Raw genomic sequence first — 26,361 nt, 5'->3', positions numbered from 1 at the left:
CTGCGCATAAGTGAAAGCAGCAGCTTTGTGAGGCCTGCAGAAAACGGTGGTTTATGCAGATACAGCCCAGTGTGAAGTTACTGAGACTCACCCCTGAGGGTTTGATATATGTCCTGGGTGAAAGCAGCTGCAAAGCCACCTGAAAAATCTGTTGACATGGAGGATCTGCTTAAAGCCTTGCTGCAAGCTACAGCGGCTCAGCAGGAGGCCAACCGACAGCAGCAGGTGGCAATGGAGGAAAATTGGAGACAACAGCGTCAGGATAGAGAGGCCTTAGCAGAAGTGGTGCAGAGACTTGCAGCTCGGGTTGGAGATGTGGCCGTCAGTGCTCCAACCAGCTCTAGTTCTATACGAGCCAGTCACTTCCTGCAGAAAATGACAGAGGCTGATGATGTGGAGGCCTATCTGACCACGTTTGAAAGGGCTGCCGAGCGTGAGAACTGGCCGAAAGCACAGTGGGCCAGTCTGCTGGCACCTTTCCTGTCAGGTGAGCCCCAAAAAGCTTACTTTGATTTAAGCCCTGCTGAGGCTCGGGACTATGATAAACTAAAGACTGAGATCCTGACCCGCCTGGGAGTCACGCTGTCAGTACGAGCGCAACGGGTGCACCGTTGGCTGTACGCCATGGAGAAGCCTCCGCGCTCCCAGATGCACGACCTTATTCAGCTAACAAAAAAATGGCTGCAGCCAGAGACATTAACTGGTCCCCAGATGGTGGAAAGAGTCGTCATGGACCGCTACTTGAGATCTTTGCCCATGGTCCTGCGCAAGTGGGTGAGCCATGGAAACCCGGGTACTGCTGACCAATTAGTGGACATGGTAGAGAGGTATTTGGCAGCAGAGGAACTACTGATGACCACCCAGCAACCCATAGATCCTCGACAGCGCCCTTCAGTAAAGACTGGTAAGACTGTTCCGTGGGAAAACGTTGCTGGGCGGTTAAGAGAACGCAAGGCTGGAGAGACAGTAAACACTGGCCCTGGAAACAGGCCAATGGGGCTAGAACGGTCTATGCTGCCCAAATGGGTTGATAATCGTGTGGTTAAATGTTTTAGGTGTGGTATGCCAGGTCATGTTATTGCCAATTGCCCAGTCACGCAAGAACCCATGCAATGTGATGCTGCCTTTGAATGTCGCAGAATGTCTTTCTTTGCTAGGTTAGCCTGTACTGTGGTACCTTCACCTGAGCTGGAAAAACAAATGTGTGATGTGTTCTTAGAAGGTAACCGGGTAGAGGCCTTGCTAGATTCAGGAAGTTTAGTTACCCTCGTGAAAGCTGGGTTAGTGAACCCCTTAAAGGTCCAGCAAATACCTATTGGGGTAACTTGCATACATGGGGATACCCAATATTATGCCACTGCTGAGGTGAATATAGAAACTTGTTGTGGGTCAGCAATGGTTAAAGTGGGACTGGTCCCTACCTTGGTGCATGAGGCCATAATAGGGAGGGATTTTCCTCATTTTTGGAAACTGTGGGAATCACGGTTATCAACAGATGTGAGAAGTAAAAAGCCAGTTGATAATACCGGTGATTTTTTGGATGTACGTGGGTCTTCGGAACTTTCTGGCCCTTTGCCTTTTGCTAGTTTGGCTGGGGAAGTGACAGATGGGGAGTCCAGTGAGGACCCTCTTGCCGGGAACAGAGACATAGTAGTTAGAACTGAAAGCGTGCCTGACCTGGAGGTAAAGAAGGATCTGTTTGCGTCTGAACAGTTAAAGGATCCTACCTTAATAAAGGCTAGAGAGAATGTTAAGATTGTTAATGGGGAACCTGTGGTACCAGGTGACAGGGTTACGTATCCCCACATGGCCATCTGTAATGAGCTCTTGTACCACATTGTCAAAAGGGGTGAGGATGTGGTGGAACAGCTGGTAGTTCCCCAGCCTTATCGGAGAACGGTACTAGATTTAGCTCATAGTCACGTTACCGCAGGACATTTAGGGGCAGAAAAAACCACTGAAAGAGTTTTACAAAGGTTCTTTTGGCCAGGGGTTTATAAAGAAGTGTCTGAATATTGTTCTTCCTGTCCTGAATGCCAGTATCATGCCCCTAGACCCCATTTCAGGAGCCCACTAGTTCCCATGCCTATTATAGAGGTCCCGTTTGACAGAATAGCCATGGATCTCGTGGGGCCCTTGTTAAAGTCTGCTCGGGGCCATCAGTATATCCTGGTAATTATGGACTATGCCACTCGATATCCTGAGGCTGTCCCTTTACGCACTATCACAACCAAGGCGATAGCTAGGGAGCTGGTGCAGGTATTTAGTAGAGTGGGAATACCAAAAGAAATTTTGACTGACCAAGGTACTCCATTTATGTCAAGGATCATGAAAGAATTGTGCAAGTTATTTAAGGTCACTCACCTCAGGACGTCCATCTACCATCCCCAAACTGACGGGTTGGTGGAAAGGTTTAATAAAACATTAAAAAGTATGTTAAAAAAGGTTGTTGAGAGAGATGGGAAAAACTGGGATTGTTTGTTGCCCTACTTGTTAATGGCCATCAGAGAAGTTCCTCAGTCCTCTACGGGGTTTTCTCCATTTGATTTGTTGTATGGTAGACACCCCAGAGGGCTGTTGGATGTTGCCAAAGAGACGTGGGAAGGACAGCCCACTCCTTATAGAAGCGTTATTGAGCATGTAACACAAATGCAGGATAGGATTGCAGCCGTGGTACCTGTTGTCAGAGAGCACATGGAACAGGCCCAAAGTGCTCAACAGAGGGTCTATAACCGGAATGCCAAGATACGGGAATTTCCTCCTGGAGATAGAGTTCTTGTTTTGGTACCCACTGTGGAAAGCAAATTCCTAGCTAAATGGCAGGGTCCATTTGAGATTAGGGAAAAAGTGAATGAGGTTAATTACAAAGTATACCAGCCGGGAAAGAGAAAACCCGAACAGATCTACCATGTTAACTTAATCAAACCCTGGAAAGATAGGTTGTCTCTGTCAGCGGAGCCTTGCCCTTCGGTGTCTTCACCCCGGTTGCTTCCCGCAGTGAAGGTGTCAGAGACATTATCAGCTGATCAGAACAATCAGGTTAAAGAATTTCTCATCCAAAATAGGGAGGTATTTTCAGAGCTGCCTGGCCGAACGACCATAATAAAACATGACATTGTCACAGAACCAGGGGTCAGGGTTCATTTAAAGCCATATAGGATTCCTGAAGCTCAGCGAGAAGCTATTTCTAAGGAAGTTAAAACCATGTTAGAACTTGGAGTCATAGAGGAGTCTAACAGTGAGTGGTCCAGTCCCATAGTGCTCATCCCGAAGCCCGACGGTAGCATACGCTTCTGTAATGACTTTCGTAAGTTAAATGAGGTGTCCAAGTTTGACGCATACCCCATGCCCCCTGTGGATGAGCTTGTAGAAAGGCTGGGAACAGCCAGGTTTCTCACCACATTGGACCTGACCAAAGGTTACTGGCAAATACCTTTATCTGATAGCGCCAAAGAAAAAACAGCCTTTTCGGTTCCGGAGGGGCTGTACCAGTATAAGATGTTACCCTTTGGGTTGCATGGGGCTCCAGCAACCTTTCAACGGGCGATGGATAAAATTTTGAGGCCCCATAGAAAATATGCAGCTGCCTATTTGGATGATGTGGTAATTCACAGTACAGACTGGGGGTCACATTTGGTTAAAGTACAAGCAGTACTGGACTCAATCAGAGAGGCAGGGTTAACTGCTAACCCAAAGAAGTGCTGCCTCGCAATGGAGGAGGTCAAATACTTGGGCTTCACCATAGGCAGAGGTCTGATTAGGCCCCAATTGAATAAAGTTGATGCTATTCAAAACTGGCCTCGTCCAGTGAATAAAAAACAGGTAAGGGCTTTTTTGGGAATTACTGGGTACTATAGACGGTTTATTCCTAATTTTGCGACCACAGCGGTGCCGTTGTCAGACCTTACCAAAGGGAAGCAGTCAAATGTGGTGAAATGGAACCCTGATGCAGAAAAGGCGTTCCAAGCGTTAAAAGTGGCTTTGTGTTCACAACCGGTGTTGATAACACCAGATTTTTCAAAAGAATTTGTGGTACAGACAGATGCCTCAGAGGTAGGGATAGGTGCTGTGCTGTCCCAAACCAGAGATGGGGACGAACACCCTATCATTTATTTGAGTAGGAAACTCAATGAGCATGAAAAAAGGTATGCCATTGTGGAAAAGGAGGCTTTGGCCATTAAGTGGGCACTAGATACCTTGAGATATTACCTCTTGGGTAGACAATTCAGACTAGTGACAGACCATGCCCCTTTAAAATGGATGTATGTAAATAGAGGCAAGAATGCTCGTGTAACTAGATGGTTTCTAGCGTTGCAGGACTTTAAGTTTACTGTCGAACATAGACCGGGAACACAATTGGCCAACGCAGATGCATTGTCTCGCATCTTCTGTTTGGGGGCTACAAGTGTTCCGGCCCCTAGGTCGAAACAGGGGAGGGGGATATGTGACAAGAACACTGGGATAGTGTTTGAGGGCAGGTATATTTGTCCCAGGTTCTTGTCTTACATGTTTTAGAAAATGTTAACTTCTAGGAAAAATGCTTTTTGTTTTGTCTGAACCTTTTCAGTTTGCTGTAAAAGCTGGGTAAAGGCTCTGAGAGAGAGATAAGGCGAGTTCTAGACATTGGGCCCAGTTCGGGTCTTTGGCCTCACAGAGGGCTAATCAGGGTTTCAGCTGTGTAAGAGTGATATAGTGCTTCTAACCTGATTAGTATGGGCAGACTGCCTGGGAAGGCTGCAGGATCTGTGTGTGAGAGACACGCTTTCTGATGCAAGTAAGCTATACAGTATGTACTGAAGAACTCTGTGTTTTGTTTAGTGACAGTTAGGAACATCTTATGTTTAGTTAGTGCCGGACAGGCAAGGTATTTTTATTTTGGGGTTTGTTTTATTTTCTGTTTCAATAAAACTGTCCGGGGTCAGTTGTACCAGAAACTGGACTTGTGTTGTTCCTCAGCTGCTGCGTGCTGCCATATTCCCCAGGAAAAGGCACCTTGCACCCCTACAGTGTTACAACTTATATATATATACATACATACATACATACATACATACATACATACATACATACTCCCATAATCCATATCTTCCCATACCCCCAATGGACAAGAAAACTATTTGAATACACAGACGTTTTACTGAACAGGTTAGTTATAACAGATATTTAAACACATACTAACATAAAACACATCAATTGTATGTATGTGAATGCTAGAAGCCTTACAGGCAAAAAGGGGGAACTAGAAATCCTTGCAGCAAACTGAAACTTGGTGGGACGAATCTCATGATTGGACAGTCAATCTAGAGGTTACACGCTGTACAGGAGAGACAGACTAAATAAAAGGGGTGGAGGGGTATGTCTTTACGTAAAGCCGTTTCTAAAACCTGTTATACGGGAAGATATTCAAGAAGGAACTGTAAATACTATTGAGACGTTATGGGTAGAAATTACATGCGGGGGTAAAGGAATAAAGAAGTTATTATTGGGGTTATGCTACAGGCCACCTGGTATAAATGTGTCTGATGAGAAATTGTTACTGAATCAACTTGAAAGAGCAGCAGGAGTAGGAGACATAGTAGTGATGGGAGACTTTAACTATCCCGAGATAAACAGGAAAAACGATTCATGTGATACTGCTAGGGGCAACATGTTTTTAAACACGCTAAATGATAACTACTTAGTTCAATTAATCGAGGAACCAACTAGGTACAATGCACTCTTAAGGGGGGTACTCACGGAGCGATCGCTGCTTAAAATCTAAGCAATCTGACTAGATTGCTGAGATTTTAAGCATGATCGCTCCGTGTGTACCCCCTACAGCGATAGCGATGCGCAGCCCCGCGCATCGCTATCGCTGGTGCTAGACTGGCCAATCTAGCAGGTTGCTCATTTCACCAGCAGGGTGAAATGAGCGAACCCCCCCCCCCCGTCTCCCCCCGCACGCTCAGCACAGATCGCGCTGTGCTGAGCGGCGGAAGAGATGTGTGCTGAGCGGTTCGCCCAGCACACATCTCTCCCACATCTGCCCGTGAGTACTGGCCTTTAGACCTGGTATTAACTAACAATGGTGAACTGGTATCAAATATTATAGTAGGGGAGCCCAGAGGAAACAGCGACCACAATATAGTCATATTCAATATCAGTTTTCATAAGCAGTCCTATACTGGCTCAACTAGAACTCTAAACTTTAGCAAAGCCAACTTTGACAGGATGAGGGAAGCGTTAAGGGACACTGAATGGGAAATTCTGTTTCAGGAAAAAAATACTACAGAGAAATGGGATGTATTAAAATCACTGCTAGTTAAAAATACTCGCAAATTTATTCCCACCAGCAGCAAAAAAAGGAATAAAAATCCCAAACCAATGTGGCTTAACAAAAATATAAAGAAACTAATGGGCAAAAAAGGACGAGCGTTTAAAAAATACAAGTCTGAGGGGGATGCAAAGTCATTTCAGCACTATAAGGATTGTAACAAAATATGCAAAAAAGGAATTAGAGTGGCTAAAGTAGAAACTGAAAAACTAGTGGCAAAGGAAAGCAAAGCAAATCCCCAATTTTTTTTTAAATACATCAACAGCAAGAGATTAAAGAAGAAGAGTATAGGCCCTTTAAAAGATGAGTTGGGAGTCTTAATCAAAAATGATAATGACATAGCGAACAAACTAAATTAGTTTTTTTCAATGGTATTTACCAGAGAGGACCAAATGCAGGGTCTACCACACAATCTCAACAAAGATAATGTCCCACCGCTAAAGCTTATTTTAGTGAGGAGGTAGTCTGTGACCGATTAAAAAATTTAAAGATTAATAAGTCGCCCGGTCCTGATGGAATTCACCCAAGAGTTCTTATGGAGCTGCACGCCGAACTAGCAAGTCCACTATTTCTGATCTTCATGGATTCAGTAAAGTCAGGCATGGTTCACAAAGACTGGTGTATAGCAGAGGTAGTGCTGATATTCAAAAAGGGGAATAAAGCTGAACCGGGTAATTATAGACCAGTTAGTCTTACATCTATAGTGGGGAAAGTATTGGAAGGTATTCTAAGGGATAGTATTCAGAAGTTCATTGAAGCCAATAAGGTAATTAAAAGGAACCAACATGGATTTGTGAAGGACAGATCATGTCAAACTAACTTACTTGGCTTTTATGAAATGGTAAGTGCGAACCTTTATCAGGGTAAGGAGGTGGTTGTAATTTTTTTTAGACTTGCCAAAGCTTTTGACACAGTACCACTAGGGATTTGCACTTGGGTCAGAAATTTGGTTGGATAATAGGAAGCAGCGCGTTGAGGTTAATGGATCATTTTCAAATTGGACTAAAGTGCTAAGTGGTGTGCCACAAGGGTCTGTACTTGGACCACTATTGTTCAACATCTTCATTATCGACTTAACAGTCGGTCTAAAGAGCATGGTGTCAATTTTTACTGACGATATCAAATTGTGTAAGGTTATAAATACGGAGGGGGATGCTGAGTCTCTTCAGAACGACTTAGTTAAACTAGAAGCATGGACAGCAAAATGGAGAATGAGATTCAATACTTACAGGTGTACGGTAATGCACTGTGGTAGCAAGACTAAAAATAACACCTACATACTAAATGGGGTAATATTAGGGGATTCTGTACTGGAAAAAGACTTAGTTGTTCACATAGATAACAAACTAAGCAGCAGTACCCAAAGTAGGATAGCAGCAAAAAAGGCTAATAAGATGTTAGCATGCATAAAACGGGGAATCGATGCAAGGGACGAGAGTATTATACTCTGATTATATTAATCACTAGTGAGGCCACATCTTGAATACTGTGTGCAATTTTGGGCACCATACTACAAAAAGGATATCCTGGAGCTACAAAAGGTTCAGAGGCGGGCAACCAAACTAATTAAGGGCATGGAGACGCTGGAATACGAGGAAAGACTTGCAAGGCTTGGCATGTTTTCATTGGAAAAGAGGAGACTAAGAGGGGACATGATCAACATCTACAAATATATAAGGGGACAATACACAGAACTTGCGAGGGACCTGTTTTTAATAAGATCAGCACAGAGAACACGTGATCACTCGCTTAGGTTAGAGGAGAGGAGTTTCCGCACAATGAGGCGAAAAGGTTTTTTCACAGTAAGGACAATACGTGTTTGGAATTCCCTGCCTGAGAGAGTAGTAACGGCGGACTCAGTTAACACCTTTAAGAATGGGTTAGATAAATTCCTATTGGATAAGGATATTCAGGGATATAGTGCTAGACAAGCATTATAGATCATATAACTAGTCCTAAAATAAAACCGCATAGGAGACCACAAACAGGTTGAACACGATGGACAAATTGTCTTTTTTCAACCTTAGATACTATGTTACTATGTTACATCTTATTAAACACAGCATCAACACCACAAAGCACTTCAGTCATGAAAAAGCACAGGTAAAATACAGTAATCAATTGACCAGACATCGGAGAAGCCAATTGTCATATGTCTATTAAATTCAAAAGTGAATGCCTTTGTCATCTACTAGAAAAAAAAAATAAGAATTTACTTACCGATAATTCTATTTCTCGTAGTCCGTAGTGGATGCTGGAGACTCCGTCAGGACCATGGGGATAGCGGCTCCGCAGGAGACAGGGCACAAAAATAAAGCTTTAGGATCAGGTGGTGTGCACTGGCTCCTCCCCCTATGACCCTCCTCCAAGCCTCAGTTAGGATACTGTGCCCGGACGAGCGTACACAATAAGGAAGGATCTTGAATCCCGGGTAAGACTCATACCAGCCACACCAATCACACCGTACAACTTGTGATCTGAACCCAGTTAACAGTATGACAAAACGTAGGAGCCTCTGAACAGACGGCTCACAACAATAACAACCCGATTTTTTTGTAACAATAACTATGTACAAGTATTGCAGACAATCCGCACTTGGGATGGGCGCCCAGCATCCACTACGGACTACGAGAAATAGAATTATCGGTAAGTAAATTCTTATTTTCTCTAACGTCCTAAGTGGATGCTGGGGACTCCGTCAGGACCATGGGGATTATACCAAAGCTCCCAAACGGGCGGGAGAGTGCGGATGACCCTGCAGCACCGAATGAGAGACTCCATGTCCTCCTCAGCCAGAGTATCAAATTTGTAGAATTTAGCAAACGTGTTTGCCCCTGACCAAGTAAATGCTCAGCAAAGTTGTAAAGCCGAGACCCCTCAGGCAGTCGCCCAAGATGAGCCCACTTCCTTGTGGAATGGGCTTTTTCTGATTTTGTCTGTGGCAGGCCTGCCACAGAATGTGCAAGCTGAATTGTACTACAAATCCAGCGAGCAATCGCTGTTTAGAAGCAGGAGCACCCATCTTGTTGGGTGCATACAGGCTAAACAGCGAGTCAGATTTTCTGACTCCAGTCGTCCTGGAAACATATATTTTCAGGGCCCTGACAACGTCAAGTAACTTGGAGTCCTCCAAGTCCCTAGTAACCGCAGGTACCACAATAGGTTGGTTCATGTGAAAAACAGAAAACACCTTAAGGAGAAATTGAGGACGAGTCCTCAATTCTGCCCTGTCAGAATAAAAAATTAAGTAAAGGCTTTTATATGATAAAGCCGCCCATTCTGACACACGCCTGGTTGAAGCCAGGGCTAATAGAATCTTCACCTTCCATGTGAAATATTTTAATTCCACAGTGGTGAGTGGATCCAACCAATGTGACTTTAGGAAACTCAAAACAACATTGAGATCCCAAGGTGCCACTGGGGGCACAAAAGGAGGCTGTATATGCAGTACCCCTTTTACAAACGTCTGAACTTCAGGCACTGAAGCCAGTTCTTTCTGGAAGAAATTCGACAGGGTCGAAATTTGAACCTTAATGGACCCTAATTTTAGGCCCATAGACAGTCCTGTTTTCAGGAAATGTAGGAAACGACCCAGTTGGAATTCCTCTGTAGGGACCTTCTTGGCCTCACACCACGCAACATATTTTCGCCCAATGCGGTGAAAATGTTTTGCGATTACATCCTTCCTGGCTTCGACCAGGGTAGGGATGACTTCATCTGGAATGCCCTTTCAGGATCCGGCGTTCAACTGCCATGCCGTCAAACGCAGCCGCGGTAAGTCTTGGAACAGACAAGGCCCCTGCTGGAGCAGGTCCTCTCTTAAAGGTAGAGGCCACGGTTCTTCCGTGAGCATCTCTTGAAGTTCCGGGTACCAAGTCCTTCTTGACCCATCCGGAACCACGAGTATCGTTCTCACTCATCTCCTTCTTATGATTCTCAGTACTTTTGGTATGAGATGCATAGGAGGGAACACATACCCTGACTGGTACACCCACAGTGTTACCAGAGCGTCCACCGCTATTGCCTGAGGGTCCCTTGACCTGGCGCAATATCTGTCTAGTTTTTTGTTCAGGCGGGACGCCATCATGTCCACCTTTGGTTTTTCCCAACGGTTTACAATCATGTGGAAGACTTCCCGCTGAAGTCCCCACTCTCCCGGGTGGAGGTTATGCCTGCTGAGGAAGTCTGCTTCCCAGTTTTCCACTCCCGGAATTAACACTGCTGAGAGTGTTATCACATGATTTTTCGCCCAGCGAAGAATCCTTGCAGTTTCTGCCATTTCCCTCCTGCTTCATGTGCCGCCCTGTCTGTTTACGTGGGCGACTGCCGTGATGTTGTCCCACTGGATCAATACCGGCTGACCTTGAAGCAGAGGTCTTGCTAAGCTTAGAGCCTTGTAAATTGCCCTTAGCTCCAGTATATTTATGTGGAGAGAAGTCTCCAGACTTGATCACACTCCCTGGAAATTTTTTCCTTGTGTGACTGCTCCCCAGCCACTCAGGCTGGCATCCGTGGTCACCAGGACCCAGTCCTGAATGTCGAATCTGCGGCCCTTTCATAGATGAGCACTCTGCAGCCACCGCAGAAGAAAACACCCTTGTCCTTGGAGACAGGGTTATCCGCTGATGCATCTGAAGATGCGATCCGGACCATTTTCCCAGCAGATTCCACTGAAAGGTTCTTGCGTGAAATCTACCGAATGGGATCGCTTTGTAAGAAACCACCATTTTTCACAGGACCCTTGTGCAATGATGCACTGATACTTTTCCTGGTTTTAGGAGGTTCCTGACTAGCTCGGATAACTCCCTGGCCTTCTTCTCCGGGAGAAAACATCCTTTTCTGGACTGTGTCCAGAATCATTCCTAGGAACATTAGACGTGTCGTCGGAAAAGCTGCGATTTTGGAATATTTAGAAACCACTCGTGCTGTCGTAGAACTACTTGAGATAGTGCTACTCCGACCGCCAACTGTTCTCTGGACCTTGCCCTTATCAGGAAAGCATCCATATTTCTTTTAGGAAGAATCATCATTTCGGCCATTACCATGGTAAAGACCCGGGGTGCCGTGGACAATCCAAACGGCAGCGTCTGAACTGATAGTGACAGTTCTGTACCACGAACCTGAGATACCCTTGGTGAGAAGGGCAAAATTTGGACATGTAAGTAAGCGTCCCTGATATCCAGTGACACCATATCGTCCTGGTTCGCTATCACTGCTCTGAGTGACTCCATCTTGATTTGAACCCTTGTATGTAATTGTTCAAATCTTTTAGATCTCACCGAGCCGTTTGGCTTCAGTACCACAATATAGTGTGGAATAATACCCCTTCCCTTGTTGTTGTGCTGGGAATACAGCCTGTGAATTTTTTTCCAATACTGCCTCCCTGTCGGAGGGAGACGTTGGTAAAGCAGACTTCAGGAACTTGTGAGGGGAAGACGTCTCGAATTTCCAATGTACACCTGGGATACTACGTGTAGGATCCAGGAGTCCACTTGCGAGTGAGCCCACTGCGTGCTGAAACTCTTGAGATGACCCCCCACCGCACCTGAGTCCGCTTGTATGGCCCCAGCGTCATGCTGCGGACTTGGCAGAAGCTGTGGAGGACTTCTGTTCCTGGGAATGGGCTGCCTGCTGCAGTCTTCTTCCCTTTCCTCTAACCCTGGGCAGATATGACTGGCCTTTTGCCCGCCTGCCTTTATGGGTACGAAAGGACTGAGACTGAAAAGACTGTGTCCTTTTCTGCTGAGATGTGACTTGGGGTAACAAAAGTGGATTTTCCAGCTGTTGCCATGGCCACCAGGTCCGATGGACCGCCCCTTTATACGGCAATACTTCCATGTGCCGTCTGGAATCTGCATCACCTGACCACTGTCGTGTCTATAAACATCGTCTGGCAGATATGGACATCACATCTACTCTTGATGCCAGAATGCAAATATCCCTCTGCGCATCTCGCATATATAGAAATGCATCCTTAAAATGCTCTATAGTCAATAAAATATTGTTCCTGTCAAGGGTATCAATATTTTCAGTCAGGAAATCCGACCAAGCCCCCCCAGCGCTGCCCATCCAGGCTGAGGCGATTGCTGGTCGTAGTATAACACCAGTATGTGTGTATATACTTCTTAGGATATTTTTCAGCTTCCTATCAGCTGGCTCCTTGAGGGCGGCCGTATCTGGAGACGGTAACGCCACTTGTTTTTATAAGCGTGTGAGCGCCTTATCCACCCTAAGGTGTGTTTCCCAACTCGCCCTCACTTCTGGCGGGAAAAGGTATACCTCCAATAATTTTCTATCGGAGGAAACCCACGTATCATCACACACTTTAATTTATCTGATTCAGGAAAAACTACAAGTAGATTATTCCCACCCTACATAATACCCTTATTTGTGGTACTTGTAGTATCAGAAATATGTAACACCTCCTTCATTGCCCTTAACATGTAACGTGTGGCCCTAAAGGAAAATACGTTTGTTTCTTCACCGTCGACACTGAAGTCAGTGTCCGTGTCTGTGTCTGTGTCGACCAACTGAGGTAAATGGGCGTTTTTACAAGCCCCTGACGGTGTCTGAGACGCCTGGACAGGTACTAATTTGTTTGCCGGCCGTCTCATGTCGTCAACCGACCTTGCATCGTGTTGACATTATCACGTAATTCCTAAATAAGCCATCCATTCCGGTGTCGACTCCCTAGAGAGTGACATCACCCATACAGGCAATTTGCTCCGCCTCCTCACCAACATCGTCCTCCTACATGTCGACACACACGTACCAACACACAGCACACACACAGGGAATGCTCTGATAGAGGACAGGACCCCACTAGCCCTTTGGGGAGACAGAGGGAGAGTTTGCCAGCACACACCAAAAACGCTATAATTATACAGGGACAACCCCTTATACAAGTGTTTTCCCTTATAGCATTTTCACATATGTAATCATATCGCCAAATAAGTGCCCCCCCTCTCTGTTTTAACCCTGTTTCTGTAGTGCAGTGCAGGGGAGAGCCTGGGAGCCTTCCTCACAGCAGAGCTGAGCAGGAAAATGGCGCCGTGTGCTGAGGGGAATAGGCCCCGCCCCCTAAAACGGCGGGCTCTTCTCCCGGAGTTTGTGAGATCTGGCAGGGGTTAAATACATCCATATAGCCTCAAGGGCTATATGTGATGTATTTTAGCCATAAAAGGTATAATACATTGCTGCCCAGAGCGCCCCCCCCAGCGCCCTGCACCCTCAGTGACCGCTGGTATGAAGTGTGCTGACAACAATGGCGCACAGCTGCAGTGCTGTGCGCTACCTTATGAAGACTGAAAGTCTTCTGCCGCCTGTTTCTGGACCTCTGGACCTCTTCAACTTCGGCATCTGCAAGGGGGGTCGGCGGCGCGGCTCCGGGACGAACCCCAGGGTGAGACCTGTGTTCCGACTCCCTCTGGAGCTAATGGTGTCCAGTAGCCTAAGAATCCAATCCATCCTGCACGCAGGTGAGTTGAAATTCTCTCCCCTAAGTCCCTCGATGCAGTGAGCCTGTTGCCAGCAGGACTCACTGAAAATAAAAAACCTAAAAAACTTTTTCTAAGCAGCTCTTTAGGAGAGCCACCTAGATTGCACCCAGCTCGGACGGGCACAAAAACCTAACTGAGGCTTGGAGGAGGGTCATAGGGGGAGGAGCCAGTGCACACCACCTGATCCTAAAGCTTTATTTTTGTGCCCTGTCTCCTGCGGAGCCGCTATCCCCATGGTCCTGACGGAGTCCCCAGCATCCACTTAGGACGTTAGAGAAAATACAATAAACATAAATAGCATGTATATGATATATTTTAACAGCTTACTGAACATAACAAAAATTTACTAAGATGGGAGTTCTATTCAAGATGGGATGTTGCCCAATCAGATTCCAGGTATTGGGGCTAATTCAATAAGGATAGCAAATTCTGCTAATCAGCAGAATTTGCTATCCTTTTGGCTGCATGCTGGGGGCCGCCCACCGCTGGGCAAGGCCACCCAGCAAAATGACCGGCGCCCTCCTCCCCCTTTCAACAAGCAGAAATTGCGATCGGCAGAAACTAAGGATGGCTCCTGCTGGTGCAGCTTAGCTACGCCTGCAGGAGTCCCGGAGCCATCTTACACAATGTGGCAGCTGTGTGTGACATCACGCAGCTGCCACAATCACACCACCGACACGCCCCCGTTCACGCCACACCACCCACTGTTCACATCACCCCACCCCCGCAACGCTCCATCTCCTACGTTGAAACAGAGTTTTGCTCCCCTGCCCTGCGACCGCCTCTGCCTGAGAAGTAGAATCTGATTGGTTGCTATGGGCAACATCCCATCTTAAATAGAACTCCCATCTTAGTAAATTTATCCCATTGACTGCTGTCGTAAGACCATCGAGGTGCATGCACAGTATGAAAAAAAAAAAAAATTGCAAAAATACCGGAGTTGTGTGTCACCCTCTGAGTCAGGGCCATTGTACACTATGGGCATTATGCAGAGTAAATCCATCTGAAAGGTGCTATTTTGCACAGTGATATTACCATACTGTAATGTAGTGGGGGCAAATAGAACATGTGTTGACAGATTTACAACTAGGAAGGTAGAGTGGGAGCATCATGCCAAGAAATATACTAAAGATCAGTGTGCCCTAGCTCATACTGTTATATGATGAAATCCACTGGACAAAATCCAACTTCATTGAGATAACTTACTTTCTTATGCAAGGCTTTCCGATCTACTCTCACACGTGCTGATCTGCAGGCCTGCATCACTTTCATTTCCAACTTCTCCATGCTGTTTGTGAACCCAGCTTTTTTTTGCCCTCTGGTCTCGCATGAGAAGTCTCTGGTGTCCAATTTTAATCTGTAATCACTTCAAGAGAAGTTATTATTATTATCCTTTATTTCTATAGCACCACAAGGGATCCGCATCGCCCAATTACAGAGTATATAAAACAGATAAGCAAAACAGTGACTTACAATTGAAGACAATATAGGACAAGTACAGGATATATACATATAGCTGCATCAGCAGACGACACTGACATAAGTAGCAGGGTGGCAAAAAAATGTGGGAATTGGTTCCGTGGAAGACAGTTTAAGTAAGAGAAGGAAAAGCACATGAGGGAAGAGGGCACTGCTCATGAGAGCTTACATTCTAAAGGGGAGGGGCAGACAGACAGGGGTGACACAGATGGATTTTTATTGATGATCAACTTTTAGTAACTATTCCACTCCATGAAACAATTAAAACGTAGTTTAATAAAAAATACTGTAACAAACTTGCCAAAGCATATGACATTTTACAATTGCCTAATAATTGTGCCCCCCACCTTCGACACTGTGCCAGCTCCTACCCAATTCCTGCTTCTTTCCTTACAGAGTGGGAGCTAGGGATGGGCACTGATTTCCAATATTTAAAAAAAATCGATTATCACACCTGATGGGCCACTCAACTTTCACCAGAGGATTGTCAAAGAAGGTTCAGGCTGTGCTTATACTGCGGTGGCCTGGATGATGTGATTGCCAGCTGTATTAAACTTTTGGGAAACAACAAATTCCAATTGGTCTCTGGCATAAAAACTCAGATTGTTATATTCCTGTCACTTTAGAGTATCCATCTGATTCAGTTACGACTTCTACTTTGATGGATTCTGTGGCAGCCAGTAACTGTATTTCATAAGTTCTGGTCTCCAGGCTAGAACTTTTGACAATTCCAAAGGAAAGTCCCATCTTCCTTACTGCTGTTGATGGAAGCAGGATGCCAGACTATGGGCCTAATTCAGGCTGGAGCACAGCGTGCGCTCCAACAGGAATTATTGAGAAAAAGATGTGGGCGCAGAAAATGCGACCGCTTCTGCTTGTCAATCAGGCAGAGGCAGTCGTGGGGGGGTGGGGGGTGGGGGGGGGTGGCGGGCAACACTCCATTTCCAGGGACGAGACGGAGCTTTGCCGGGGCGGAGTCTGATGAACGTGGGGAGGTACGGTGCTAAAAAGGGGGCGTGTCGGGCGTGTGATCGCAACAGCTGCGTGATGTCACACGCAGCCGCTGCGATCAGGAAGATGGCGGCGAGTCTCCTGCGGGTGCAGATAAGCTGTAAGCTAGTAAGTAAGCTCTCGCAGCTAAGCTGCGCCGGCAGGAGGCTTCCTCTATTTCTGCTAACAAGCAGAAATTGTGATGCGATCGCAATTTCTTCTTGTTGAAGGGTAGAGGTGGCTGGCAGTATGCTGGGCAGCCTTGCCCAGCGATGGGCGACCCCCAGCATGCAATCCAAAGGATAGCAAATTCTGCTAATTAGCAGAATTTGCTATCCTTACTAAATTAGGTCCTATGTCATAACAACTCAGAGCGGAGACACTCCTTATCTTACTATGGATACAATTAAACTCTTCTCACTAGCTCTTCTCCCCAAATCCTATCTCTCCCAAGTGTATGGGTCGCTGTCTAACTGCAATAATTCCATTTCGAAGTCTGTCCACAGTCACCACTAGTAGTCTCCAACCTGTTCCACTACAATATCTGGGTCTGGGATTGTCCCATTGACTTGTTTACTGGTTAAGCCCGTCCTCTCTCTTTATCCAAGGCAACAGAAATGTCTGATTATAGGGGCTTCTTCTGTCTTTTATCATCACCAGTGTGTGTGCTGGCTTCTTCTTCATAAAGAAAAAGATGGAGATGGTGGCCTCTGCCACATTATCGACTACAGGGGGTTAATTTCAATTACAGTCAAAAACTGTTATTCTCTGCTTCTCATCGTGGAACTTTTTGATGGACTAAAGCATATCTACGTAGTATCTCCAATCTCATTAGGCTACGCAGGGGAAATGAATGGAAGAAAGCATTCAACACCCAGGATGGAACTTTTATATCTGGATATGCCCCAGCTGGTTTTCAATATGACAATGAGATATTTCTAGATATGCTCTATGAATCCTTGGTAGTCTATCTCGATTTATAATATCGATAATAATAATAATAATAATTATTATTATTATTAATTAATTAATAATAATAATAATAATAATATATATCCTGCATGCATTTTGTAAGCTGCCTTAGGTGGAACGAAAGTGACTTAAACTGTATTCCGTCTATGTTATTCCTGTCACTATATATATATATATATATATATATATATATATATATATATATAAAAAAAAGGGATATGAGCACCATATCCGGCCATGACGTAGATGCGGTCCACGGGCGTTCCGGGACTGACTTGGTTTCCTTCCAGTCATGCAAGCACTATAGAGCCATTCTAACTATGGAAGACAGGCGGGCGCACGCGCAGTCCACCTCTCCCACCAGAGGAAGTGGGGCAGAAGCTGTCACTTCTAATTTCCTCTGTCAGCTCCGATTCTTTGTATTTTATTTGTATTTTTAAACCTCATTTTTGTTATCCATTAAATTTATAAGCTTCTCCATATCCAGTTATAATGTATACTTAGTGTTTATTTAGCTATTAGTACAGATTCTTGATAGACGATCTTTAGACACTCCCATGGGAGTTAGTGAGCTCACAGTTAGTTCCCTAATTGATATGGGTATAAATACAAGATATGTCCCAGCACACTACAACTTTTGATGAAGTCTTAAATGGACGAAATGCGTTGTTGCCAGTGGCGTAACTACTGCCCCCGCAGTCCTCGCGGTGGCTTGGGGGCGAGGGGCTGCGGGGGCGCCACTGATTTACAGCAGACTGACATGCGGACGAGCGTCCGCATGTCAGTCTGCAGTTTCCTTCCCTCCGCCGCTTGTTGGAGGGTCACGGAGGGACAGCGCGCCTCCCTGTGTCCCTCCTGCTGCATCATCTCCGGCGGCCGCGGGTCTAATAGGGGGAAGTGCCGTCCGTGAGCTCTAATTGGCTCACGAACCGGCACTTCCCCCTATTAGACCCGCGGCCGCCGGAGATGATGCAGCAGGAGGGACACAGGAGAGACGAGCTGTGCCCTCCGTGTCCCTCCAAAAAGCGACGGGGGGGGGGGGGGGAATATGGCACGGGGGGGGGAATATCTGGCACTGGGGCATTTCTGGCACTGGGGGGAATATCTGGCACTGGGGGCATATCTGGCACTGGGGGGGGGTATCTGGCACTGGGGCATATCTGGCACTGGGAGGGAATATCTGGCACTGGGGGGGGATATCTGGCACTGGGGGCATATATGGCACGGGGGGCATATATGGCACTGGGGGGAATATCTGGCACTGGGGGCATATATGGCACTGGGGGGGGATATCTGGCACTGGGGCATATATGGCACTGGGGGGAATATCTAGCACTGGGGGGGGGGATATCTGGCACTGGGGCATATATGGCACTGGGGGGAATATCTGGCACTGGGGGGGGGGATATCTGGCACTGGGGCATATATGGCACTGCGGGAAATATCTGGCACTGGGGGGAATATCTGGCACTGGGGGGGGGGGGATATCTGGCACTGGGGGGGAATATCTGGCACTGGGGGGGAATATCTGGCACTGGGGGCATATATGGCACTGGGGGGATATCTGGCACTGGGGGCATATCTGGCACTGGGGGCATATGTGGCACGGGGGGGAATATCTGGCACTGGGGGCATATATGGCACGGGGGGAATATCTGGCACTGGGGGGGAATATCTGGCACTGGGCTCATATATGGCACGGGGGGAATATCTGGCACTGGGGGGGAATATCTGGCACTGGGGGCATATTTGGCACTGGGGGGGAATATATGGCACTGGGGGCATATCTGGCACTGGGGGGGAATATCTGGCACTGGGGGCATATGTGGCACTGGGGGGGTATATGTGTACCTGGCACATGGGGGGGACGACTATATTTGGCACTGGGGCATGTAAGTACACTGGGGACATATGTGGCACTGGGAGCACAGCCCTAGCAACAAGGACTACCTCCTAGCAACGAGCATGACACCCAGTGCATGAAACACCTGGCAACGAGCATGACACCCAGTGCATGAAACACCTGGCAACGAGCATGACACCCAGTGCATGAAACCCCTGGCAACGAGCATGACATCCTGAGCATGAAAACCCCTGGCACCGTGCATGGAACCAAGAGCATGAAACCCCTGGCAACGAGCATGACACCCAGTGCATGAAACCCCTGACAACGAGCAGGTAATTGAAAAGTAATTAGAAGCCTTACTGTAGGACTTAATGTGTAATGGGCATTACGGTGTGTGGCATAATGTATCACGGACATTGCGGTGTGTGTCATAATGTGTCACAGGCATTACGGTGTATGGTATACTATATCGCGGGCATTTTGATATGTGGTATAATGTCTCAGGGTCATTGCAGTGTGTGGCATAATGTATCACGGACATTGCGGTGTGTGTCATAATGTGTCAGGCATTACGGTGTGTGGTATACTATATCACGGGCATTGTGGTATGTGGTATAATGTCTCAGGGTCATTGCAGTGTGGCATAATACATAACAGGCATTGCGATGTGTGGCATAGGGTATAACGGGCAGGGCATTGCGGTATGTGTCACAGGCATTACGGTGTATGGTATACTATATCACGGGCATTGTGGTATAATGTCTCAAGGTCATTGCAGTGTGTGGCATAATGTGTCACAGGCATTGTATGTGCTATAATGTATCGGGCATTGCAGTGTGTGGCATAATGTATCACGGACATTGCGGTGTGTGTCATAATGTGTCACAGATATTGTATGTGATATAATGTATCAGGGGCATTGCAGTGTGTAGCATAATGTATAACGGGCATTGCGATTCCTGTCATAATGTGTCACAGGCATTACGGTGTGTGGCATAATGTGTCACAGACATTACGGTGTGTGGCATAATGTGTCGGGGGCATTACAGTGTGTGCATATTGTGTCGTGCATTATTGTGTGCGGCATAATGTCTAAGGGCCATTGCAGTATGTGGCATAATGTATACTGGGCATTACTATAAGGAGGAAAAATGACAAATAATGTAAGGGGCATGAATCAGGATTATTTTTCTTTCCTGTGGTGGCCAACGTATGGGCGTGCAGGTTGCAAAACTGGGGTATACGGTAGTATTTTCCTGCAATGCCACGCCCCTTTATGCGAAACCACGCCCACTCCAACAAAACCACGCCCCTTTTTTGACGCGCGCGCCTTCGGCGCGCACATATTTATCCCTTTCTTGCTCCCAATTATGGAGCATGAAGGGGGGGGGGGCGCCGAAGAATTTTTTGGCTTGGGGGAGAAAAATTTCTAGTTACGCCACTGGTTGTTGCTCCATGCTTGCTCCCTAGACAGACCTCCACACCTAAGATAAGAACTAATTTCATGCCTTTACATTTGACACAATTAGTCGCTGGTGCCCATATCCCTTTTTTCTATGCTAATTATTCACAGCAGCTTACCACTGCTGGCTTATTTAAGGGCCTGCTGACACCCTTTGTACCGAGGGAGTGTCAACTTTCGGACAATCATAATTTATTTAATTATTAATTTCTTATATATATTACTAAGTAAGTGTATCACAAGTGGCGCTGGTTATTGTTTTATTGTTTATATATATATATATATACACACACACACACACACACACACACACACACACACACACACACACACACACACACACACACATCAACCGTAACATTAAAAATACCTGCCTAATACTGTGTAGGTCACTGTCATTCTGCTAAAACAGCTCTGACACGTTGAGGCATGGACTCCACAAGACCTCTGAAACTGTCCAAGACTGGCACCAAGATGTTAGCAGCAGAAATTGCAAGGTGGGGCATCCATGGCTTGGGCTTGTTTTTCCAGCACATCCCAGAGATGCTCAATTAGATTGAAATCTGGGGAATCTGGAGGTCAAGTCAACACCTTGAGCTCTTTGTCATGTTCCTTAAACCATTCCTGAACAATTTTTGCAGTGTGGCAGGGTGCATTATCCTACTGAAAAAGGCCACTACCATCGGGGAATACCATTGCCATGAAGGGGTGTACTTGGTCTGCAACATGTCAGGTGACATGTAGATGATACATGTCAAAGTAACATCCACATGAAGGCCAGGACCCAAGGTTTCCCAGCAGATCATTGCCCAGAGTATTACACTGCATCTGCCAACTTGCCCTCTTCTCATAGTGCATCCTGGTGCCATTCCCAGGTAAATGATACAAACGCACCTGGCCATCCACGTGATGTAAAAGAAAACACGATTTGTCACATAAGCCCACCATCTTCCATTGCTTCATGGTCAAGTTCTGAAGCTCACATACCCAATGTAGGCACTTTTTGCAGTAGACAGGGATCAGCATGAGCAATCTGACTTTCTGCGGCTAAGCAGCCCCATACATCCCATATGCAGCAAGCATGGACAGTGTATTCTGACACCTTTCTGTCATACTGTAGGCCGCATTAACTTTTTCAGCATTTTGTGTAGTAGCTTTCTATGGGAGTGGACCAGACAGGCTAGCCTTCGTTACCCACATGCATCAATGAGCCTTGGACACCCATTACCCTGTCATTGGTTAAACAGTTGTTCTTCCATGGTACACTTTTAGTGGGTACTAACCACTGCATAGCGTGAATACCCACAAGACCTGCTGTTTTGACCCATTCGTGTACCCATCACAATTTGTTCCTTCTCAAAGTCGCTCAGATCTTTATGCTTACCCATTTCTCCTGCTTCTACTACAAGAACTGACTGGTCACTTGTTTTCTAATATATCCTATCCCTTAACAAATATCATTGTAATATAAGATAAACAGTTATAACTTTCTTCCAGCTAACAGCCCCCATAGCAGCAAGGACCAATATATTAGTATTAGGGTCCAATTTGTTAGTGTTTGTGTACATTTATGTGTAGAAATGTAGATACATTTGTTCAAACAGCAAGGGTATGTTATTTATTTCTCTGGCCTTCAGTCCTGCTGTGAAATCACTACTAAGGAGACCTGTGCTTTATTCTATCAATTTATACAGACATTCTATTGCCTATAGTTTATCTTCACTCAAAAAGGCACAATGATCACTGAAACATTTTATAGGCCAGTGTTTTCAGATTCTGCTACTGAAATACAGATGGCCTTCTTATCTCTTGATGCTTCTGTCCCATTAATAATACTGGAACCAAGTCCCATTTTTATCACCAATGCTTGAAACTCTATTGATTATCAATGGTGTAAAATGTCATTACATAAAATAAAATAAACATTATACCACTTTTACACTGCACACACATGACCAGCCCAGGTCACGGAACATGGGTTGCAAGCTGTGTCACAGCAGCAAGTTTACACCGCAGGCTGGACCTGGGTTATTGCCAGGGCTTGTCCTGTGTCAGCGATTGGAGAGGACATTGTCTCCAAGCGCTGGACAGCCAGCTTTGCATAAAGTGCAAATGGGACCTGGGTCGGATGACTCGGTTAACCTTTTACACTGCCCATTTAACACAGGTCCAACCCTGCTTTGGATTGCCAGGGCTCTCAACCAGGGTTGACCCTTTTACACTGAGGAGCAACTCGGGTCGACCCAGCAATTTAACCCAGGAGTTTCGGGCAGTGTAAAGGGGTATAATACACAAGTAAACACAACAAAATATTTGCTTAACACATACTGTAAAGGTGTGTACACACGGTGAGATAAATCTGTAAGATTTTGACTATATAGTCAAAATCTTAAGGAAAGTTAGTGCATATCTCAAGGTGTTAGGAAGCTTGCAATTCCTATTTGATCCCGATGCTCGCTCCCATGGGGTCGGTATCGTAAGGCTAGATAGACTGTGCAGGCAAGTCAATCTTGACTATATAGTGTACTATCTAGTACAAAGTATAGTCAAAATCGTACACAGACAAAACCTCAAGTACAGATAGCCAAAATCTGTGCTATCTGGGCACTGGGGGAGTTCAAGGGAAATTGCATAGTCAAAATCAGACATAGCAAAGATCTCACCGAGTGTACACACCTTAATATTGTCTTAACACAAACAATTACATACTGACTATAATATTTATCAGAAAAATTGGATGCCTATATATTTCAGCTGAATGTTTTCACCAATTTCACTATTGCCTGTTCTACAGTATATTCTGGTTGAAAACAGATTAGATCGTGTTACTTACGATGTCGCCCTCAATGTTTGTTCAGCTCTGAATATTGAAAGGTCTATGGATGAAACCGGTATATCATCAAGTTCTTCCGCACTGAGAAATACAAAAAGATAAAGAAGTGCATCAATTGCTTATTCCATTATACTATTTGGCATAGAACAACTAAGAAGCAATGAATCTTTAACATAATTTATATCTGTGTCTGGGTTATAACTTATTTTAGCCATTGCATTTTCCTAATCAGGTTTTTTTGTAGAGCTGTGCGTTTGGTTCTTTAGAAATCTGAACCCACCCGAATTTTGCAGTTCCGAACTGAGTACTGTTTCAGTTCTTCTGAGAATTCCTGCAGTTCAGAATTCGGATTTTAAATCCGAATTCCAAACCAAAACAATTGAGGGTGGTTTTGCAAATCAAAACATGACGATGAAATAAGAACCAAAACGCATGACTAGTTTTTGGTTAAATCAGCTCAAGCTTGCACTTATCATGAAACAAGGGGCCTAATTCAGATCTGATCGTAGATGTGCTAAATTCAGCACATCTACGATCATTTACTCTGACATGCAGGGGACGCCCAGTACAGGGCTAGTCCGCCCCACATGTCAGACCCTCCCCTCGCACAGGTACAAAAGCATCAAGCTTTTGTACCTGACGAGTAGCTCGCTGCTAACGCAGCTCCCGTGTGATGGCAGGCCACTGCCAGCCACGTCCCGGGTCGCAGAGGCTGCATTTGGCATCACGCAGCCACCGTGGCCTGCCCCCCACCAACGGTCCGGAAACGCCTCCATTGTCCGGACCGCGCCCCACCAATGGCGTTTTAATGCCATTGGCATGCCCCTTCCCACCCCGCGACTGCCTCTGCCTATCAATCAGGCAGTGGTGATCGCACCAGGGTGTGCGGGCGCACTCCACAAAGTAATTCAGACTGCGATCGCTGCCGCTACAGCAATGGAGTCTGAATTACCCCAAGGTCTGAGAAGTTATGATTTTACTGTGGTGGACTGTGGCAGCAGGTGTCATCATTATTTATTTACTAGCATAATACGTACGCCGTAGACAAAGGAGGTGTTACTCCTGTGACAAAAGGTAGAGAGCACACTGCTCTTGAGAACTATTCTATATTAATTGGTATCAGAATCAGACTATACAGTATGTTGTACTCTAGGATAAAAAAACTGTTCTATGCAAGTGTTACTGCTGGGTTATATGGCTTCGCTCACTCCCCAGAGTCTCAAGTTACAAAGTTCTCTTCTGCTCAAGTTTTCTTGTACCTTTTTTGACTGGTCCAACTGCCAAGACAGTTTCCCACTAATGTGTGAGTATTTCTTTATGCGCTCCTGAGGAGACAGTACTATTATATTCTTATTACAATAAAGGGTTCCCTCCATAACACTTTTCAAGTCCCTCATTTCCCAATGCAGGTTCTTGTTGAGACTTTGTAATTGCCCATTATTGTATTTCAACATTTCGATCTATATTTAAATCTCAGCATCTGTTGCTTAACCACTAAGCCTGCAACAAGCAAAAGGATTTCTCTTTTCCCTCAAAGCATTCTTGAAGCGCCCTAGCTAATTCTGCAATACATTCTGAGGGCCCTAGCTAGGAGAAGGATATTAGGGCTCCTCATTTTGGAGGCATGATTACACTTGCCCCTTCTCCTTTTAGTGCCTCCCTCCGGTTTGCGGCGTGTGACTTTCCCCCCCCCGCCCCCACCCCCCCCCTCCCGCCTGTGCCTCCTGTTGCGTGGTCGAAGCGCGGGTGCTTCCTGCGCTTGTTGTCCCCTCTGTTTTGTCTGCGCAGGTGTCGACGGGTCCGTGGGTGTCAGGGTTTCGGCGCGGAGGAACTGGAGGCTGAGGAGGGACGCTGCTGCAGCGGCAACGGAAGACGCACCGCCGCGGTCGGTGGCGGTGGAGGCGGCTGATGGTGTTCCAGGTCCTTCAGACATCGGTGAGCATGCTGTTGTTTTTCCTTATTGTTACAGTATTCCTTTTGACATCTGTAGTGTTCCTCTGGCTCTCCTTGGCGCCCGCGTTAGTGGGCTAGGCTCATTGCGCGTCGGGAGGCGTTTGGCGTCTCGGAATGGGACAGCGGCGACGGCTGCGGTCCCCTCCGCCCCCCCTGCGGTTCGCGGAGAGGGCAGGTGGGGGGGGGGGGGGGGGCATTGGGTTTTTGCGGATGGTTGCACCGGGTAGCGACCTGCCTAATATCCTCGCATGGTGCAGTATTTGTGTCAGCGCACGCAATTTAAATCCGAGGTTTACGCTTGGGGTGATTACGACGTGAAGTCCATCGAGTTCGGGGGTAACGTCAATTTCTTGGGGTTGTGTTTGGGGGTCGCCCGGCAGGCCGGACCGCACAGTGGGGTCCCAGACCGCGGGACCCTCGCAGTTGGCGTTTCTGTTTTGCGCTCCTTGGTAGGGGGGGGGGGGTTTGCTTATGGCAGGGGCTAGTGCACCATAGGTCCACTCCCGTGTTCGTCACTCCTGCAAATTTGCTAGGCCTGTCTCCCGTCCAGTGACGGTGCCCCAGCCGCGAGCGGGTGTTGTAAGTCCGCGCACGCTTTCCCGCATCATGTCCGGCGGAGGGTGGTCGCCGAACCGGCTTGGGGCTCGGGTGGGCCCTATGCCATTTTTTCCTCTCTTCCCGGCTTGTGCTTCTTCCCTGTGGGGTTGTTGCCAGGGACCCCGGTCTAGTGCCGCCTTAGCCTACATTTGTCGTATCTTCGTGGGGTTTTTCTTTTCCTGCTCCATTTACGAGACCGCGCGCGGGGTGAGATTAGTCTTTTAGGGACTCTGCGTTTTGTTCCGTGAATATGGGCCGTGTACCTCCTTTTTGGTTAACTTATACGTTGGGTCGTGTTTGCGCCGCTTCCCCTGCGTCCCTATCACCTCCAATTTTTCGGGCCTCGATTAGGGGCCTGTTTTATGCTGACAGGTTGGTGCCCCTGAGTTTTTCTGTCTCATGTACCTTTTTTGAGAA

General features: G+C 46.5%; 1 protein-coding gene across 2 annotated transcripts in view; it reads right to left on the bottom strand.

Annotated features, from left to right (window-relative positions):
• Positions 1-26,361, bottom strand: part of MYOM3 (myomesin 3) — a 357,638-nt gene that overhangs the window by 279,560 nt on the left and 51,717 nt on the right. For both annotated transcript variants that reach the window (XM_063954304.1, XM_063954305.1), the window contains 2 exons: positions 23,395-23,475; positions 15,019-15,178 (listed from right to left, as the gene is read on the bottom strand). In XM_063954304.1, the coding sequence (XP_063810374.1) occupies positions 15,019-15,178; positions 23,395-23,475 (241 nt within the window). The remainder of the gene's footprint in view (positions 1-15,018; positions 15,179-23,394; positions 23,476-26,361) is intronic.

The sequence above is a fragment of the Pseudophryne corroboree genome, chromosome 2 (genome assembly GCF_028390025.1).
Source record: "Pseudophryne corroboree isolate aPseCor3 chromosome 2, aPseCor3.hap2, whole genome shotgun sequence".
Taxonomy (NCBI): Eukaryota; Metazoa; Chordata; class Amphibia; order Anura; family Myobatrachidae; genus Pseudophryne; species Pseudophryne corroboree.
This window is presented reverse-complemented; position numbering and strand designations above follow the sequence as displayed.